This window comes from Lissotriton helveticus, chromosome 7 (assembly GCF_964261635.1).
Source record: "Lissotriton helveticus chromosome 7, aLisHel1.1, whole genome shotgun sequence".
NCBI classification, from domain to species: Eukaryota; Metazoa; Chordata; class Amphibia; order Caudata; family Salamandridae; genus Lissotriton; species Lissotriton helveticus.
In genome coordinates, this window is record NC_136068.1 from 64,679,097 (window position 1) to 64,699,050 (window position 19,954).

At 45.4% G+C, this 19,954-nt stretch overlaps 1 protein-coding gene across 2 annotated transcripts in view; it reads right to left on the reverse strand.

The window, feature by feature from the left end:
• Nucleotides 1-19,954, reverse strand: part of LOC144768066 (alpha-2-macroglobulin-like protein 1) — a 411,824-nt gene that overhangs the window by 135,826 nt on the left and 256,044 nt on the right. For both annotated transcript variants that reach the window (XM_078651439.1, XM_078651438.1), the window contains exons 19-22: nucleotides 19,341-19,566; nucleotides 17,097-17,223; nucleotides 16,877-16,989; nucleotides 14,131-14,182 (exon numbers count right to left, since the gene is read on the reverse strand). In XM_078651439.1, the coding sequence (XP_078507565.1) occupies nucleotides 14,131-14,182; nucleotides 16,877-16,989; nucleotides 17,097-17,223; nucleotides 19,341-19,566 (518 nt within the window). The remainder of the gene's footprint in view (nucleotides 1-14,130; nucleotides 14,183-16,876; nucleotides 16,990-17,096; nucleotides 17,224-19,340; nucleotides 19,567-19,954) is intronic.

Genomic DNA, 19,954 nt, shown 5'->3' on the forward strand with positions numbered 1-19,954 from the left:
AGACATGTACCTAATGCATCGCGCATCCTCAATCAGACCTACCCTGTGCAGCCATTCCGGCATCCTATATAATCTATGCAAAAATGTTAAATGAATCAAGCGCAGCCTGTAGTTAGGGAACAGTTCTTTAGCCTGATCAAAACAGAATGACCACTGTTCCTCCGATACAGTTGAACCCAGCTGGATCTCCCATTCCTGTCATGCCATAGTAACACGCACCGGCACTGTACGTTGCATTTCAGTATATAGTAGTAGTAATTATCAATTTGCGATGAGAGGGATTCTTCAAGACTGTTCACAGTACCCGAAGTGTGGGTGGCGCTATTGGATATGAAGCAAAGCCGGCACTCAGGGCAGCCTAGAGCTGATAATAGATAAATCTGTCCAACACACTACAGGGCATATCATCAAGGACCGGTGTTAAAATTATCGCAGTTTTATCGGCAGGAAACTGCCGATAAAACGGCGATAATGGGCTTGATAATACGCCCTTGTTAATTCCCATAGAAGCCCATGTTAACATCAGAACATGGGCTTCTATGGGAATTAACAAGGGCGTATTATCAAGCCCATTATCGCCGTTTTATCGGCAGTTTCCTGCCGATAAAACGGCGATCATTTTAACACTGGTCCTTGATAATATGCCCCTGAGTTCTGTTCTCTCCAGAGCCTGTTGCGGTGCAACAAATATTCCCTCTGGAAACTCATCTCCCATTGTGGTAAGTTGAGGTCTCCTCAATCTATCACAGGCTCCTGCGTCCCGAGAAAAAGAATGTCTAATTAGAGGTACGGAGGGGGCGATTAACACCTCCAACTGGGCTCTCCAGAGCAGTACATGCCAGGCGCATACAGTGCAGCCGACCATGTCCACTCTGGCCCGCGGCCTAGATTGGGCCCTGTAAAGGAGCGTATGTAACTGATATGGTGCCGCTTAGTCATGTTCTGGTGCAGTATGCTCCATGAATTGCGTGGGGTACACCCAGTGGAATCTAAATTGGGCCTGTGGACATCTATAATAAATATCCATATCTAGCACGCCGAGTCCACCCTGCTTAAAGGGAAGCTTCAATGTCTCCCAAGAGGTCCTGGGTTGTTTCCCCGCCCCATGTCAATGTGATCATGTCCGAGCGTAGTCTACGCCTGAAATTGCTGTTAAGAGGGAGTGGGAGATTAATGAATGGATAAAGAAAAATTGTGAACTGTGAACATTTTAGCAATGGCCATACAGCCTACCAAGAACAGTGGTATTCCTGTCCACTGTTTTATTTGACTCTCCAGCCAGTCCATCAGCCTGCCATAGTTGGATTACCATAGTAACGCAACATCACGGCTGAGCCATATTCCCAGGTATTTCACTGGATCCTCCCCCCAGCAAAGAGGGAACTTGGATCGAAACTGCATTGTGGTCTCCGTTAACTGGAAAATAACCAACTTTGCCCAGTTAATGAATATGCCTGATAACCCTCTAAATCTAATGAATTCTCTAATCAAAGGATCTAGGTTCTCAGCCGGACATTTCACATATAGAGTAACATCATACGCACAAAAGGAGACAAGTATCACCCGGGGCGTGATAGCTAGATCTTGGTGTGCATGGTGCCACCTGAGGTGGGTCACCCCATTAATCCAGAGTCTTGCGGTGGGTCTTTGTTAGACCTGTCAGCCCTAGGGTGGTCTTGCCCTATTTTTTTCGCCCTTGCCTCATTTTTCCCATATTCTTTTTGCTGGCCCTTAGGTCTTCGGGCACCTTTTCATGGCTAATCCATGTTAGGGTGCAGGTGCTCTCTACTCTAAACATGGCTGCCACTGGCCCCTGCTACTGCAGCGTGGTCTTTTAGTGCAGCACCCTAGCTGCCAGGAGCTGGCTGGATCCCCATACAATGTTGCAATGCCAGCCTCCCATGCCCTGTCCATAGGTAGAGTGGGGAAGCTCCTGGAACCTTCCAGAAGAAAGGCGGAGTTGATTTTTGCCGCCTTAGAGAGTGGTCACCTGACCTGGGCATACTTAAGCAAGGGTGGGAACTTTTTCTAGTCATTTGGGCCATCACTGGCCTGGGGAACCCACGCAGGAGATTTAGGCGGGAGGGCCTAGTTAGGAACTTATGCCACTGGGAGTGACAGGATTTAGGTGCTGCCTCTTAAGCTGAGTGAGGTGTCCTAGACTAGCCCCCTGATCTGGCCCAGCGGTAGGGAACCCCAGGGTCCATCTGCAGTGACTGAGGAAAACTCATCCAGACTCCAACTCAATCCCCCCCCCCTCAAGAAACCATCACCTAAGGGTGCAGAACCATCCAAGCGCCAAGAAGACTACTTGTCCTGCAACCAAAGACTGCTGGGGGATCAGCCAGGTACTTGTGCTGTCGCCCCTCGGTGCCCCAGCGCTGTTCTGACTGAGCTAATTGCATTCCTGACTGGAATTCTTCACCAACGCTGTAGCCTGACCCCCTCTCTGTCAAGCGCTGGTTCATAAACTGCCTAAAATACCAAGCGCTCCCCTGAGCTATCTGAACTGGCCCCCATGAGTAGCGCTGCTGCGCCTGAACGCCACCTTCACAAGGCGCTATTGGTTCCCCACTCACCGCCGCAGCCCGGAGCTGTTCGTGCCTTCTGAGGCGCCTGAGGAGACTCCCCCCCGGTGAGCGCATCTTTGGCGCCAGCGTTGTGCCCCCTCCGGCGGCCCCGGTGTGCCAGGAGAGGGCCGCCGGTGCTCTTCACAGGCCCCGCTGGGCCTCAAGTGGCCTGCCTTCCCCGGCGCCCCAGCGACGTCAGCGCCGGCGACCTGCCCCTCTCCGGCAGCCCCCGTGTGCCAGGAGAGGGCCGCTGCTCTCAGTACAGCAGGCCGCGGTAGGCCTGAAGCCGTCCCCGGCCCACATCATGTGAGCGGGAGCGCCGCCCCGTCTTCGGCCGCTTCCCCGCTCAAGCCGCGCAGCCATTGGCTGCCTTCGCCGAGCCGTCCTGAGAAGGCCCGGCACCCGGAGACCGGCCTGACTCATCGCGGAGGGGGCCGTGGAGCCAGGAGGCCCCCCTCCGATTTGCCCCGAAGGCTGGCCCTGCTTTGCCCCCGGCGCTGGTGCTCTGAAGTCGTGCCTGCACTGCGCCGGGTCGAGTAAGGCTCCGGGAGGGTTGAAACCCCTCTCCCTCGCACAAGACCACCGCAAGGGCCCCGGAGGGCCGAAGAAAGCAGGTAACCCCTGGGGAGGAGGGCAGAAGGCCGGGTAAGGCCCCGAGAGCGCCCCTCCCCTGGGGAGAACTGAGACTGGGCCCCGTTGGCCCCTGTGCGCCTCTAAATGTCTAGGAGGCCATAATTAAGCCCAGAGGTTATTCAATTCAGGCTCATCCTTAAGTGACTGTGCAGGCCTTAGCACCACCTTATGTTACATTTACTGCTCACGCCTGCTTACAGGTTTTTAAGCCTGCTGATGAAGGGGTATAATATTTCCCTGCACTGAATTTCTTGCAGAGGCGGGCTTCAATGAATCCTGATGAGGTTGTGCTATGAAAGTGCTTGATTTAGTCCATGACTATTGCAATAACATGGTTTCCTGTATTGAACTGTTGATATTGACAAGAGGAAATGTTCATAACTGCTCTTGAAATGTTAGTCCATGGTTTATGAAAGTACCCCCTTTAGCCTGCGGAAGAATATAATGCAACAGGCTGTGTTCTTTGATGATTTACTGCTTTAATGAAACGCTTTACTGACAAGGTTTTACTGCCCTAATGAAATACTTTACCACTTTAAAGGAAATGCATAATGAAATGCTTTAATGAAGTACTTTAATGAGATGCTAATGAAATGCTAACACCTGAATTGCTTTGATCTAAAGCCTATATAAAAGATCTTGATTTTCAATCACAAATACTGGTGTGGTCTCCATTATTGCGCCCACTTCTTGTCTCAGTGGATGAGTGTGTTGAGTAGCTGCTTTACACGTAAGCCCCTGGCTGCCTTCCTGCTCGAGCCAAGCTACCCCCCCGGACAACTGGTGGTCCCAGTTCTTACAGTCTTGAATATAGGAAGGCAACCAGGTGAATGAATTTAGGACTGAACCCCAGGCAGGCCAAGAGCACAAAAAGATATGGCCATTCAAAGGAATCAAACGCCTTGGTGGCATCTAAGAAGATAGCGGCTGATTGCAGCATTGGATCAATCTCTTGCTTTGTGTCAAAGAAGGTGCGTACGTTTTACATTGTAGCCCTACCCGGAACAAAGCCTGACCAATCGGCCACATTATGAGATGCAGCAAAGGGTGGAGTCGCAAGACAATAAGTTTGGCCAGAATTTTCTTGTCCAGTTTGATCATGGACAGCGGTCTGTTGGATTCACAGCTCTGTGGATCCTTGTCAGGTTTTAGGATCGTGATGATGAGCACTTCTCTAAATGATGGGGGCAGCTCCCCCCTTTCCAGTGACTCCCTATACATATTTATGAGATGCAGGCTTAGTAGTGCCGCAAATTCTTATAAGAATGCAGCTAAAAGGCCATCTAGGCGGGGAGCTTTATATCCCGGAAGAGCTCTGATTGCCTGGATCACCTCCTCCTCCATAAACGGCTCATCTAGATAACATCGGTGTCCATCACCAAGACAGAGCAGCTATATTGAATCAAAAAACGTATCAGGATAGGAAGGGGCCCGCAGGTGTTTCGCCTCATATAGAGAGGTATGAGATCACTTCCGGCTGTACTGCTTCCTGACCTGAAACCGTCACAGTTCCGCAATGTAATAACTCACCCAGGGTTTCCTGAGAAGGCCGGCCAAAGTCTTGGGCCTGAATCAGCGTTGAGTGGTGTCGAGGTGGTGGTTTTCATCGAGGTGGGTGGCTATGTATTTGTTTAATATGTTTTCCACAATAGGGTGGCAGGGAAATAGGTCATTAGTTAGCTAATATCATTCGATCTGCTGAGGATTTCTTGAGGAGGGAGAGTACTGTGGTGAAAGGGTCGCACGGTCGATTCCAGCCCCTGGTACAATGACTCATTGTCCACTCTACGGAAGGCCTGTAAGAGACTGGAGCGTGAGTGAAGGAAGAACTATGATCCTATGAAAAAAGTTTGCTATCTGAGGGAGATCAAGCGCTATCATAAAACCATCTGTACTGTTTGCGCAGCTTATTATGTCAACGAAATTAAGCTGAGCCCTAACCCAGCTAAGTGCATTTTTAAGATTCTTAATACCTTAGGGTTAGGAAAAATCTGGTATCTGCCATTTCATCCGCACAGCAGTGTGAGGATTTAGCCACTTTTTTTGTCAAGAAAGTTCTCTCCATCTATCGGGCCTTTCCACAAGGGCCTTCCCTCCCTCATATAGCTCCTCATAGATCTCTGTCTCTGCCCTCCCTTCTAGTTATGCCAAGTATTACCCAGGATGAGTTTATTCGGCTGAGTAGGAAAGTCAAATCTGGCTCTCCTGCCGATCCTTTAAGACCTGCTTAGTTCCGGGAATCAGTCTCTCTTTTTCTAGCCCCGATGTGTCAACTGGTTAATTCTTCTCTCTCCACAGCAGTGGTCCCGGTGCCTTGGAAACAGGCACGGGTATCCCCCATTCTTAAGAAACCTTCGCTTGACCCAACTAAGCTAAAAAATTTCCGGCCTATATCCCTTCTCCCGTGGCTGGCTAAGATCACAGAGGCACATGTGAATACCACACTCACGAATTTCCTGAGCGATAACAACATCCTGGATCCATCTCAAAATGGTTTCCGCCTGGGCCACAGCACAGAGATGGCTCTCCTGGCTGTGACTGAACATCTGCGGACCATTCTTGATGCCGGTCAGATGGCGGCACTGATCTTGCTTGATCTCAGTGCCCCCTTTGACACGGTCTCGCATGGTATCCTGCTACAGCGTCTGGAGGAAGTTGGTGTGGACGGCCAGGCCCTGGTTTGGTTCAGAATGTTCTTGACCGACAGATCTTTTCATCTGGCTGCCCTTCCCGTTCTCTCCCAGTCTTATTCCATCAACCAGGAAGTGCCCCAAGGCTCTGTGCTGAGTCCTTCTCTTTTCAATCTTTACGTTCAGCCTCTGACTGCAGTTGCCAGGCATTGGGACCTGACTATGGTCTCCTATGTGGATGGCACGCAGTTGGTGGTGGTCCTAATGGAAGGCTCCTCTCTGAATCTCTCCAGGTTTAGAGATGGTCTGGCTGCCATTGCAGGGTGGATGACCACCAACTGCCTGCAGTTGAACGCCAGCAAAACTGAGGTTTTGTTAGTAGGGAAGAACTCGGGTGCCTGGATGGAGCTCTGGTGGCCAAGTGTCCTGGGTATTGCCCCTAAACCCAAGGCAGTGGTAAAAAACCTGGGGGTATGGATGGACTCCTCCCTCAGCTTCCAAGACCACACAAAGAAAGTTGCCTGTGTTAGGATTCCCGCGTGGTCCTCTTTCTCTTACCATGTCTGGGAGCCCATGTGACCTGCTGGGGTGGAGATATAAGTCACCTTCTCCCTGTCCTCAGTGCTTGATATCTAGTCGTGTGGTTCCTGGTCCTGGGCTAGGGGCTGCTTTGTACATTGGGACTTGTGCTGTTGTTCATGGGCTCGTGAATTGGCAATTGCATTTTTCCTGGCTCTTAGGTTTCCCTGCCCTTCCCTTCTCTTTATTTTTCTTGTTTCTGGCGATCTTTGGATTACATTTGACCCTTTTACCTGTTGTGTCTTGTGTTGTCCTTTTGTGTCTTGTCGTGTGTTTATCTAGTTTTGAGCCTTTTAACCCGGCTGGGTATAGCGAGTTGCTGGGGCTCCAGCGCTCCTTGAGGTGACCGGTGGTCCGGCTGGATTACCGTCACGATTCCCTGTTGTGTTGTTGAACGCGCAGTACAAGCACTTCCGCCTTGTTTTCCATTCGGTCCACATCGTTGTGTGGAGGCGGAGTGCTGTTTTGGGCGCATCCGGGTTTAGCGAGTTTTCACTGCTAAGCCGGTGATACACAGCGTTCTGTCCCTTGCCTTTGCCCCCACCCTTGTATGCTTTGTGCATTTCCTTGCCCCAGAGACGGAGGTTTTTTCAGTCGTTATCACGACTTTTTCCTCCCTATACCTTTGGCTCCGTTATTATTGGAGTGTTTTCCCCAGCGCCAAGTGTCCCTTTCCCCTGCCCCCTCTCTCCCTGCTTGGACCTTCCTGAATCCCTCCTGCCGACGGAGATCTCCACCAGTCAACGACCACAGCGCTTGTGGGTAAGGAGGTGTGAAGGGGTTTTTGCGGGGCATGGTAAGAGAAAGAGGTGCTACATTGTTTATATTTTACCATGTGTGGTGGACAGTGATTTAATTTTGTCCCTATAGGTGCAGTAAGTGGAGTACACTGGTCTTTGCAGCGAGTCCCTAGACTGACTGAAACTCTGGGATCCCTTATCTGTCAACCCCCTTTTCCCGCCCCCTGTCCGTTGTCCCTCTGTTGACCCATTGTATTATCTATCTGTGGGTCGCTTATGGGCAAGGGCAGTGGAACGGGGTAATCTGCTTTGGCCTCCTGCGTGGCCTTAAACCCCTTCTGAATTCTTTGATCCTCCGATACGTCAACTGATTGTCCAGTCTGCTATTTTATCTCGACTGGACTATGCCAGCTCTATTCTTCTAGGGGCTAACCAGGCTGAAATTACTCGGAGGCAACATGTTCAAAACGCGACTGCCAGGGCCTTGTTGGGGCTTCCGCGGACCTGCCCCACAGTGGGTGCTATCAGGAAACTTCACTGGCTCCCCATGGCTGCACGTATTCAATTTAAGGCATTGTGTCTGTCTTTTAAGATTCTGAAGCTGGCCACGCCTAGCTTATTGGCTAATCTTCTCACTCCCTATGCTCCCTCCCGCCAGTTGCGCTCTCGGGGGCAGCACTTGGTCACTCACTGTCCCTCGAGTGAAATGTCTCCGTGCCGGCGGGCGGTCCTTTCGCTATCTGGCGGCTAGACTGTGGAACTCCCTACCTGTTCGAATTTGCAATATGGAAAGCTTTCTGGAATTCAGGAAAGCCATTAAAGCCTTCCTCTTCCCCTCTTGCTAGGCTCTGATTTCTTCCCCTCTTTTCAGCGTTTTCTGCCTTTGGTGTCTGGCTTGTTGTTTTGATGCTGGCAGCACCGGGATGCCCCTTTGCTGGGGCAGCTGTGCGCTATACAAATCCGAATAACATAACATAACATAACAGGCATATGGATAGGTCACTGTAATGATTGAATCATTCAAGATTGAGGTGAGGGCTGTGCTGATGATTTCCAGTCCTTTAAAGAAGATGTAGTGACGCCAGGGGTCCAAGGGTGCTCCAGAGTGTATGGACTTCATGGTTGTTGCAGTCTCTTGAGATGAAGGTGGGACAGGTCATCAGGGTGGTCCTTGGTTGTTGGTTGAGATAAGCAGGAGAGCTGCAAGGGTAGAAGGTTCTGGTTGAGCTAGAAGTTGAAATAGAGTTTGTTGATCATGTTGCCGAAGAATAGGGATAGCTTGTTGCAGAGGTACCAAGAAGAGGTTACGCTGGTGGAGCTGTCTGCCGGAGAGGTGAAGTCTTTCACTATGGAGAAGAGTTCCTTGGTGTTTTTGGTGCTTCTTTCGATGTAGTGCTTTCGATGCGGTCAGTGAGTGTAGAGCATTTGGTGCCTCTAATGTGCTAGTGGTGGAGTCTGAGAGCGGATTTGTAGGTGTTCTTGTTGGTGTCATCCTGACTTTGTCTCCATCTGCTTTCAAGTACTTGTAATGACATTTGATGAGACTGAGCTAATTTGTGTACCGGATTGCTTGAAATAGGGATCCAGGTGCTGAAGGTGGGGATGGATTTGTGGAGGCTGTTGTTTTCTTGAGGCTGGTTGTAGAGGAGTTGGGAGGACAAGTATGATTCTGATTTCTTGTTCTTGTCCTGTGGTGAAGATTTTTGTAGGGTGTTTAAGCAGTGATGTGAAATGGACATGCCGAAATTGATGTGGATGTGGTCGGACTAAGTGATTGGTTTGGGTATGATTTACTATGATGTTGCTGGAGCCGGTGAAGATGGGTTTCAGTAGTTGTCCTGTGGCGTGTGAGGGGCCTTCCACTTGCCAGCTCAGTCCGAGGTTGGAAAGGTCCTTGAGTAGATTCATCAGGCTAGTCAGTGAGGTCCTCAGATTGTAGTTAAGATCAGCAAGGAGCATAAATGTGCTGGAGTTGAGGATTAGGAGTGATGACAAAGTCTGAGATGATGAGCTTATAGGTCATGTTTCATGGTGTCGGTGGTGCTTTCCTAGGTGTGGAGCACCGGATGGATCATAGTGATTCCACAGGTAGAGTCGGTTTGTCCTGTCCTGGCTTGTGATCGTCTATATGGGACGAGTGGCTGTTGTGATGACTAGGGTGGACGAAGGAGTCAGCCAGCTTTCAGTGTGGAAGAGCTGGTCCGACGAACGGTCTTGTAGCAAATCTCAAATATCAGTGGCATGTTTACCGAGGGAGCTAGTGTAGAGGAGTATGCAGGACAAGCAGCGTGGTTGTGTAGTGGTGGTCAGGTGTGTGCTGAGTAGCTTTCTATGCTGATGGATGATGGAAAAGCCTGCTGTCACGACCTGTACAGATGGATAAAGGCTTCCTCTTTTAAAGACAGTTTGGGTTGGAATTCAGTCATGTCACTTCCTGTGCAGATGGTTATTGGGAAATCCACTGATGTGACTTACTGTGCAAATAAAAGGTAGGAAATACAATTATGTAATTTCTTGTGCAGATAGATGATATGAAATGAGTCCTCCAGCTTGCATTTTTTTAAATGTTTATGAGGAAATAACTATAATCGATTCCTGTGCCCATTTCAGCACCCATTTGTCTCTGTGCAAGATTACCAGTTTATTGCTTGTGGTGAATCGAGAATTAAAAGTAGGCATATATAATATGTATTATGCTCACAACAGGTGCAAATCCTAAACTCAAAGCATCACAACAATATTAAGGACATGCAGTATATTTATGATTGCATACTCTCCAGCCCTCCTTTCTGAATAAAAACAGCATGGCATAAAGTATTTTACTGTTGAGCAAGATAGTCTCAACCAATAAGGCATTACCAAAGGTAACTATCTCACCACAAATTCCTTACCTTAGAATATTCCCCAGGCATCACACTGGATCTGGAGATTTTTTAACAATCCCCTTGCAAGCCGATAACTGGCGTGGTCAGCTCCTCATGGCCTCATTGGCGTTGTCCATGCCAGAAGTGACATGAGTGGCATCAAATATTGGTGTCAACTCAGTTCTTAACTGTTTTTCCACATCAGAACCACTGAGCCAAGCTGAGAAGTAACGACTAGTGTGCCAAAGTAGGGTCTGAATAATCTCTTTCATGTGTTAAGATAGGGGGCAGAATGGGGAGAATGGGAGGGTTGGTAAGGAAGCTATGGTTAGTTAAAATCTCTATCAGATAAGGCATTACTGAAGGTAAGTTACTTATTAATCTTCTAGAGACCAAATTGCAAATCAATCTGTCTCTGGAGGTGGGTCTGAGAACTGTTTTAAACTAAGAAATCCTAGAGAACCAAACTGGCAAAATGCCCATCTCACTGGATCTGAGAATGTAGGCTGTAGGGTTTCGTGAATGTGTGCAGTTATGCCCACGTACCATCCTGGCAGATGTCCAGAACTAGGACCCTTCTAGCTAATGCAGTGGTCGCAGCTTCAGCTCAGTTGGAATGACCTCTAATGCCCTCAGGGGGCTGTTTCTTGGCCACTGCATAGCAGATTTTAACACAAAGGATGATCCATCAAGAGATGATTTTCTTCTGATTAGCGTTCCTTTTCTTTGCCCCTGCAAAGCCAACAAAGAGTTGATTGTCCACCGGTAAATTTTTGGTACGATCAATATAGAACAATAATGCTCTTTTTGGAGCCAGGCAATGGAGTCTCTCCTTTTCTTTAGTTAAATTGGTGAGGGGAGAAAGGTAAGCAGGGTGATGCTCTGCCAGATGTGGAAAAGTGTGACTATCTTTGGATAAAAGGATGCTCTACTCTAAAAACTAACTTGCCTGGGAAGAATGAAGTGTAGGAACGGTTGACTGAAAGTGCTTGTCATTTACTAACAGTCCAAACAGATGTTATTGCCACAAGGAAGTGAACCCCCTTGGGGCACTGGTAAGTTTAATAGGGAGCACAGCATACTGCTAATGCTAGTGGCCCACACTGAACCACAGATAATGCCTGTGGACAGGCAGAATGGGAATGTGAAAATAGATGTCTTGCAAGTCCAATAATACCACCCAGCCTCTAGGCCGAGGGCAGAGAAAACCTGAGCCAGAATGAGTATCTTGAATTTGTATTTTTTATTTTAAAGTAATAGGAAGGGGCAGGTTTAGGAGAGAGCGGAGTCCTCAATTCTCCTTTGCCACCAATAAGTAGCAGGAATAGCAACCAGAACCTAATGCTGGCAGCCTCTGGATGGCTCCTTAGGCAAAAAGGGCCAATTATTCCTGCATTAAGAGCTCAAGGCGATTCTCTATCAGCAAATCGGGAGATAGGGCAGTGGCATTAGGGTCTGTTTGAAGGGGAGGGCAAAACCATGTTGCACAATCTGGGTCAACCATTTGTCTGTAGTGATCTTCCACTATTGGGGAGATGGTGTCAGACCCTGCCAACAAGTGGATGCCTATTCTGGTCTGGATCAAGGGCATGCTAAAGAGACTTTGACTGTGTGGCTGCCGGGTAAGGAGGGGGGGGCACATTGGGTGGACCTCTGACTTTGGGCCCCATGAGGCTTGTGGTAGCCGTGACCCCAGCAATGAAAGGACTGCGACTGCTGGCCGAGCTGGCTAAGGGGAAATAGATGCAGTTGATAGCCCCTACCATAACCACGGGAGGGACAACATGCATCTGTTGTAGAGCCACATGCTACCTAGTGGTGGTGTGCTGTCCTTGAATCTCTCCAAGGCAGAATCTGTCTAGTCACAGGTGTATCCCGTCAAAGCCAAGGGCATGTCCATAAGGGATGCCTGGACATTCCCTGAAAGCCAGTAATTCTCAACCAGGTGTGATGTTGGAGTGCCACCAAAGAAGCACTAGTTCTACCAAGGGAGTTGTTTGTGCTCAACCTGCATCTGATTGTGAATTTTGCTGCATCCTGTCCACTAGCAGTAGCTTGGGGGAGTATGGTCCGGGCCATAGCCACCACTTGTGCAACTGTCGTCCCCACAGTAAGGTAATAATGGCCCAATAAGCACATTGGGCCCGATTCACAGAACTAACTTAAGACAAAATCCTAAAATTACTACTTTTGGTATTCACAGAAGTTAGGATTTTGTCTTAAGTTTGTCTTAAGACAAACTTAAGACAGACTTAAGACAAAATCCTAACTTAAGTCTGTCTTAAGTCTGTCTTAAGTCTGTCTTAAGACAAACTTAAGACAAAATCCTAACTTCTGTGAATACCAAACGTAGTAAGTTTAGGATTTTGTCTTAAGTTAGTTCTGTGAATCGGGCCCATAGTGTTCATGGACCGCAGTGCCAGGCTGGTTGAAGAGAAAATCCTCTTACCGAAGGTATCCAGCCTTTTGGGTTCCCTATCCATTGATGTGGTAGAAAATACCCCGGAATTGAACTGAGTTGGTTGAGATCTGGACTAGCAGGCCTACAGGGGTGGGGTGTTGGGCGAGGAAGGCTGGCTCCCCAAGAGTGGGGCAATGGCAGCGAGCAACAGTCCTGTGCTTAAGAGTGCCTGCGTAGGGCTTGGCCCAGGCCCAAGCGGGTTATCAGTGAAGGCTTCCTTAAAGTGTAATAGGGTTCTGTAGGAGATAATTTGGGTTGAAGCACCTCTGGCAAGACACTGGTCATGACCTCAACCATTGGCAGCGTTAGGTCCAGGACCTCAGCCACCCTCAAGTCTACTATTGCAAAATAAGCCCTTTCCCCCATAGCCACTGTAGGAGGAGAGGCTCTCGTACCACTTGTCATCGACCATGGACTCTGCTACGGGTTAAATGTAGGTATAGGGATCCTCATATACATTCATGTTCCTCAGTGAGCCCTACAGGGTAATAGGTCTGTCTCCAATTTAGGCTTTGTGGGCCTGGCCGGTGCTGGAACAGACATCATGCAACACCAGTCCGACTCAGTATCGGAGTCAGGAATCACAATGGGTTCTGCGGTGCCAAGGCCAGGGTCACTGGAACGGTTCCTGCTGGAGGTTGCCTGCCGAGACCGATCCGGATCCACAAATGTATCCTGAGGGATGCTGAGCGTTGACCAGGCATCAGGGCTCCAGTTCAAGACCCTCACAAACCCATGTGGTCTGAGGACACTCCTGGGGGGTTCAGCCATCCAAAGATGGGGCTCATGGCCCCATAAATTCTTGGAATTGGGCGGCAGCCGCTCAAGTTCCTGTAAACTAGGGGAAGCATAGAGCTGACCCAGTTGTTTAAGCCAGCTGCACCGTACCAACCTGAGAGTGGGGCCCAGATTTGTGGCATCGTTATCTCGTGTTGTCCAGGAATGTATGAGAGGCAAAGAAGTCCAAGAGTACTTTGAATTCTTGGACGTCATCTAATGGAACTTACCTGAAGAGGTCTGAGAGTGTCATGGGCACCACTGATTTGAGCGACTCTGTTAGCACACCCAAGACCATCCACATGGACGGGACCGGGAGTGGTGCAGAATCACATGGTGAGTGGCCAAGAACTTAATTAGCTGCTCATGGATGGCCTCATGGTTCATGGTCCTCAGTCCACAGATGATATGGATTTGTGGCCCCTCACCAGCACCACATACAGACCAAATGGGGATCCGTCAACGACATCTGTAGATGAAAGGCTGCAGAAGGATTGAACCCAGAAGATTTTTTTCTGGGACATCCTTGCCTTTAAAAAGTAGAAAAAGGCACACTAGTCGAAAGAATCCAGTCCAAAAGTGACTGAGGGTAGCTCGTTTCGGATCGATGCTGATGGCACGGATAAAAAGGAACTGAGTGCGCTGGAGTGGTGCTACATGTCACCCGGCACTGAGGATGGTAATGATGCCACACACCGCCGAAAGATGCCACCTACCAGCACACAAGGGGATTGCTCAAAAGTTTCTCTATTCAGTCTGACGCTGGGGATATATTCTAAGGTAAGGAATCTGCGGCTAGAAGTCTCCATCAGATGTAGCCTTACAATTCCATTAAGAAGTCCATGACTGATTCTCAGTGACATTTGCAAGGCTTACCTTTTGGGCAGAGAAGAGTGCTCTGTGTCTTTTCCACAGGGATGCCCTCAGGCTGTGGAGAAGGAGAGAGTTAGTCAAATTATAGGCAAGGCAAATGCATACTACAGAAAATGTAACACCAATCATTCATTTCTGCTGAGCTTAAGATTTCATTGTCTAAGGTGAAATCCAATTTTTTGCTTTTAATTACCATTGGAATGTGCATCTGCAGGTATAACTCAGTGAATGTCCTCTTCACAATACCAGGAAAAGTATGACACTTAGAAGCTGGAAGATTCAGTAAAATAAGAAATAGGCATGATTTCAAATTTTCCTGCCCGACTTCTCCTCTACCATCAAGCAATCACCCTGTTTTAATAGCCTGCGATAAGAAGCACTTATTTGTAATGTAAGTAATTGCTTTTGTAATCTTTTATGCAGAAAATTAAGTTTGTAAAGAAATGTTACAAATACAGATTTTGGGCCACATGTTCGACCATTTTTGTGATCGCAAACGGGAAATTGGGTAGTTTGCAACCACTAAAAAGGATAGTAACATTAACGAAACCTATTTTGCGAGTCTGTATCCTATTACCAACTCATAAAATAGGTTTTACGAGTTGCTTTAGGAAGAGGAATGCCAAGGACGTCCCTTCCTAAATAGCGAGTCGCAGAGGGATGGTAAGATTGATTTGCAACCACAAATGCAGTCGCAAAACAATCGCAGTTACCACCAATTTCAAACTGGTGGTAAGCCAGCCACAAACGGAAAGGGGTCTCCATGGGACCCCTTCCTCTTTGTGATTGGAACCAAATTGTTTTTGAAAAGCAGGCAGTAGTCACTGCCTCTCTTAAAAAATGAAACTGAAACTTTTCATTTTTATTTTTTAAATGCATCCAGTTTTCTTGTAAGGCTGCATTAAAAAAAATAAAAGTTGCTTTATTGAAAAAGCAAACACAGACATGGGGGTCTGCGGTCCCCATCAGGCCACCATCCCTGTGTTATTGCCCATTCCCAATGAGTCGCAAATTGCAATCTGCCTCATGAACATTGATGGGGCAGATCAGTTGCGACCCAATTGGGAATCGCTAATGTGTCTGAGACACATTAGTGCATTCCCTTTTGCGACTTGCAAATTGCAATTCGCTGAAATTCACAAATTGCGAGTCGCAAAAGGAAATGGTTGCACATCTGGATCTTAATTAGAAAAGTGTGATTCAGAACATTTAACTACTCTTCCTAAATGGTTTACATAGTTCCTGAACTCTGACAAATACATGCTATGAGATTTTCCTGGAGAAAACAATGTAATACTTTTTTATGCACAACAGTGATATGATTGTGCACAGCAATGTGAGTGAGTAATTGACAATCTCCTAGCCTACATTAATCTGTTTTTCTGTAATTGGTCACTATCAGAACAATATTAACAATCTTAACGGTTTTGGCTTATAGTCTGATAATATAGAAACATCTAAGAATAGAGGTAAATCCTGCTAAATATAGCAACAATGCAGCAATGTATAGTCAAATCCTCAGCCTACCATCAGAGTGAAAATAGCATAGTAAAAATATTGAGACTTGTCAAACAGTGAGCATTTAAGGGTATCAGTGTAGCTGAGAAAATCACGAGACTAAATCCCAGACCTTCATGTTTCAAGCTAACATAACAAATCCAGAGACAGGGAACAAACAACATTGACTTGGAGAAAGCACATTAACTTCTGAAACAATGGGTCAGGCCCTGATAGTTCATTTATGTGGGATCAACACAGTATATCCTGAGGCTATGGTCCTCATAACAAGTAAAGAGCTGAATTCCAATCCTTGCGCAAACTCTTATTTGCACAAGGATCAGAATTACAAGAGGTATGACAACTATTAAAACCTTGATCAAACCTAATCACATTAATTGGCGTGAAAAGTCCAGAAAAAGGTCAAAACATGCAGAATTCGTTGTGTCAAAAAACTGTTCTGCATGTTATGCCTCATTTGCCTCCTGTTAAAAATTCAGAATGGGAGGTATATTCCACCCTAGTCCCCAACTTGTAATGAGGGCCTAAGGTTCATATTCTGAGAACTCAGAACTTTGGAGACAACACAGTAACTCTGGAGAGAGGAGTTTAGAGAGCTGCTGATAAAGAAATATGAAATCAGGTAAACTTTAAAATTATACTTTAAAACGCAAAGGATTGAAATGTAACATTTTCAAAAAACAATAGTATGAAAGTAAATGTTCTGAAAAATGTTTTCACAAAAGTTTGAAAATATAAAAAGGGATAACCAATGCGTAAGGGTAAGTGTAAAAATCAGAGTTAGATTTAGGACATGGATTAGTGTGTCACTAAGGGCGATAGTGAGATTTGGTGATAGGTGATTGGGCTACTGTTACATCTACAGATGTTTGCAAAGGGAAGAGTATTTTACAGTGATAGGGTTAGCATTATTGTTAGAGTTGAGGTTAGGATCACTGTACAGCACTGATAAGTACCAACACAAAATAATGTATTATTAGAAAAATATTAAAAAAATATTTAGGACATAAAACTATCTCACAAACTGCATTCACTTTCAAACTATGTGTTTCCACTTGCTTTTTCGACATTTCAAACTTTTCAAATTGAAATTTCAACTTAGATTGCAGGAGATATCACAGTAATTGAATCTCACAAAATAGATAAATAAGACCTTCAGGGTTTTCAGGCATGGAACCAGCAAAGCATGCCCAAGAAAGAAATGCCTAAGAGCAGAGACCAGTGTACTAACCTGGACAAGAAGGGGCTTTTTTAGGGAGTCGGTCATTCCTGTCGTGGGTAGAGGAGTGTTTGCGCCACCACATATCTTATTAGCAGTGGTAGTCACTAGAAAATTCACCAAACCTGATGAAAAAGCACAGCGGAGTATAACATTAAGACCCAGTATTTCTGTGTCTCTAAAAACTTTTGAACATTACCAACCCCTGCCTGTTCAGCCATCATACCCTTACCCAGTGTTGTAGCGGTGATACTCCAGGTGAAGGTGTAGGCCATGTTGGTGCAAATACAGCTGCTGTACTTACAGTTGCTGCATTGGCTTATCTTAAAATCAGAGGATGGCGCCAGTACGATTTGGACCTAGGGGTGAATAAAAAGTAAATAGGATATCAGATTTGAAGGAATAATGAAAAGGGATCTTATTCCTGCATAATACAATAATGCTACATAGTCTATGTTATCATAGAAGAGGAGGCAAAACCTACTGCACTTCAATTTGCAAGTGAAGAAGAGATAACATTACATTTATTCAAAAAGCTCTTAAAGTTGCTATAGTGATAGATGCATCCACTATTAGTGAATCGCTATTTGGAAGGGGCATGTTTAGTGTGTTCCTCTAAACATGGATTCATTAATATATGTATCAATGTACGACCTTCCGAAATTGAAATTGTAAAACACTGACATTTTACCATTAGCTCAAAGAAGGTAGTAACCCATTGACAAAGAGGAAGGGGTCCCCTTGGGACATCTCTGCCTTGACAAAGGTTAATAAAAGTTTGTTGGGAAGTATGCAGTGGTCCTGTTTAAATGCAGCCCCGTTTTCTTAATGGAAAACAGGCTATATTTGACAAAAGTTGACTTTATTTAAAACACAATCACGGATATGACCCCAGTAGGCCACCATCCCCGCGATGAAATGTAAGCTGAGTGTGTCACAATCTGTGAACTACCGCATGAATCTTGGATTATGTCCCAATACAATTTAGAATTTTCTGAATCAACCATTAGTACTTAGGATGATTTGCAAAATGTATTTCCATTTGCAAAAAGCCAGTGCGCCATTGATCCACATGAGGCCCTATCTCAAATCTGTAATCAAAGTAAGTGGCAAATATCTTCACTTTACTTGTTCACCCTCCCCCCCCCAAATGATCCAATACCGTAGGATGGTCAAAGGTGTTGAAAGCTGTTGGAAGGTCACAAAGTATCAAAAAAGCTGGTGTCAACAGTATTCAAAATGGTATTTTGAGTATTAGTTAGTTTGTTTTCCATTACTCTGAGGTGACATAGACCCAAACCTCAATCACACACAGTAGTGTTTGACTCAACATGTTCTTGTAGTTGGAAGTGTAATTCAGTCTACTTTTACAACTGGTGCTGCATTGTCTCCAATTTACCCTAACGTATTGTTGCAAGAACATTCACATTTCGTGATTCTGCCTCTGACGTGTGCCTCACAACTCTTGCCTCAACATAGATGGATGTCGTTGGAGAGCAAATGGTTTATTTATTCATAGTTATTGTCAATCATTGACCAAGCAAATTTAGGCCTCAGAATATTGCTTGATGGATAGCAATGGAATGTTACAGTACAAGACCACAACTAGTTTAAAAAGCAAATTGTTTGACAACAGTTAAAAGTATTCTGAAAGTGACAAAACGTCTTCAAATAACACATATCCAAGAATAATTGAATATTATAAATATTTTAGGACGATAAAAAAGATGAGGCAATTTACACAACCGTGAGCCAAGCATAGGAATACAAAAATAGCTAAATGCGGTTAACAATATGCAATTTACATAGTGAAATAAAAAACATAGGGAAACCATTACAAATATAAGATTATCTCAACAATAAAAAGTGCAATTTTGAACGTGGAAAATAAATAGAAATATACATTAGTAAAGCAAATATTGCAAGATAGTAATTAAATAATAAAGATATGCAGACAATTAATTATTACAAAATATTGAAGTCATAAAACATTGTACACAATGCAGACTTGAGACTAAAAAAAGATATACGCATCTATGATCAAAGCAAATATACTAAAACAATAAAGATTTGGAAACAATGATCAACAACTATAAAAAATAAAAAGGACACAAATTACAAAACTTGCACATAAAGTTATCAAACTAACTGAAAAAAGGTATATACAAACCATATCAAAGGCAATATAAGCATGATTTACAGAAATGCAATAAATCAATCAAAATACATAAATGAGTAAAACAAACTTTAAGAAATATTATTCACAGAAAGTTTACAAACCAATTGATATGCCATAGTAGTATATGAAAACATTGAGAATAGTTAACAGCTGAAAATCAATGAATAATTTAAATAATGTAGAAAGAAGAAAACAATGAATTGTTTTTGCAATCCTTTTTAAAAAAAGTTTTTTTTTAAATCTTATATAGTGTTATTCTTTAACATAGTGTGTGAAAATAGAACAAAATTCCCATACCGTAATGCATTGCTTCAGGTAGTTGAAAACTGTGGCCTTGAGGGTAAAGCTCTCCCCTCGTACCACAGAGTAGGGTAGCGTGAGGTCCACAAAGAAAGGCTTAAAGGCAGTGACTGAGACTGTAGTGGAGAGGCCAAAACCTATGCTGGCAGTGCAGAATGTCATGGAGTCCCACCTGGTAATGGTGTCAGGCAGAGTGACTGCCACGTTCGCCTTTCCTGTTTGGCTGGATGAAATAAGCAAAGGCACACAATTAGAAAAAAAGGCCATGAAGCAAAGGAGAAGGATAAGCACTAGAGAGTCAAATTAGACAGTGGTTTGTTGCATATGGTAAGAGTTAAAACTGGTAGAGTTAAGACAGAACTATTAAAAAAGAATTGTTGATTGGTCCCTGACATTTTTCGAAATGTTCTAAGTTTATTCTGCATGAGAATGTCATGGTGTAATTCACCCCAGCAATATTGTCTTTACTAAATTGCCCACATTTGTTTGAGTTACTTGCCCTGGGACACCCCCGTTCTGTGACCATGAACAGCTGGTTTCCTCTGTTCCTTTCCAGCTTTGTTCCTGTTATGTTTTAGTAAGCATAATTTGTTCTGGAGAGAGCCTTATTC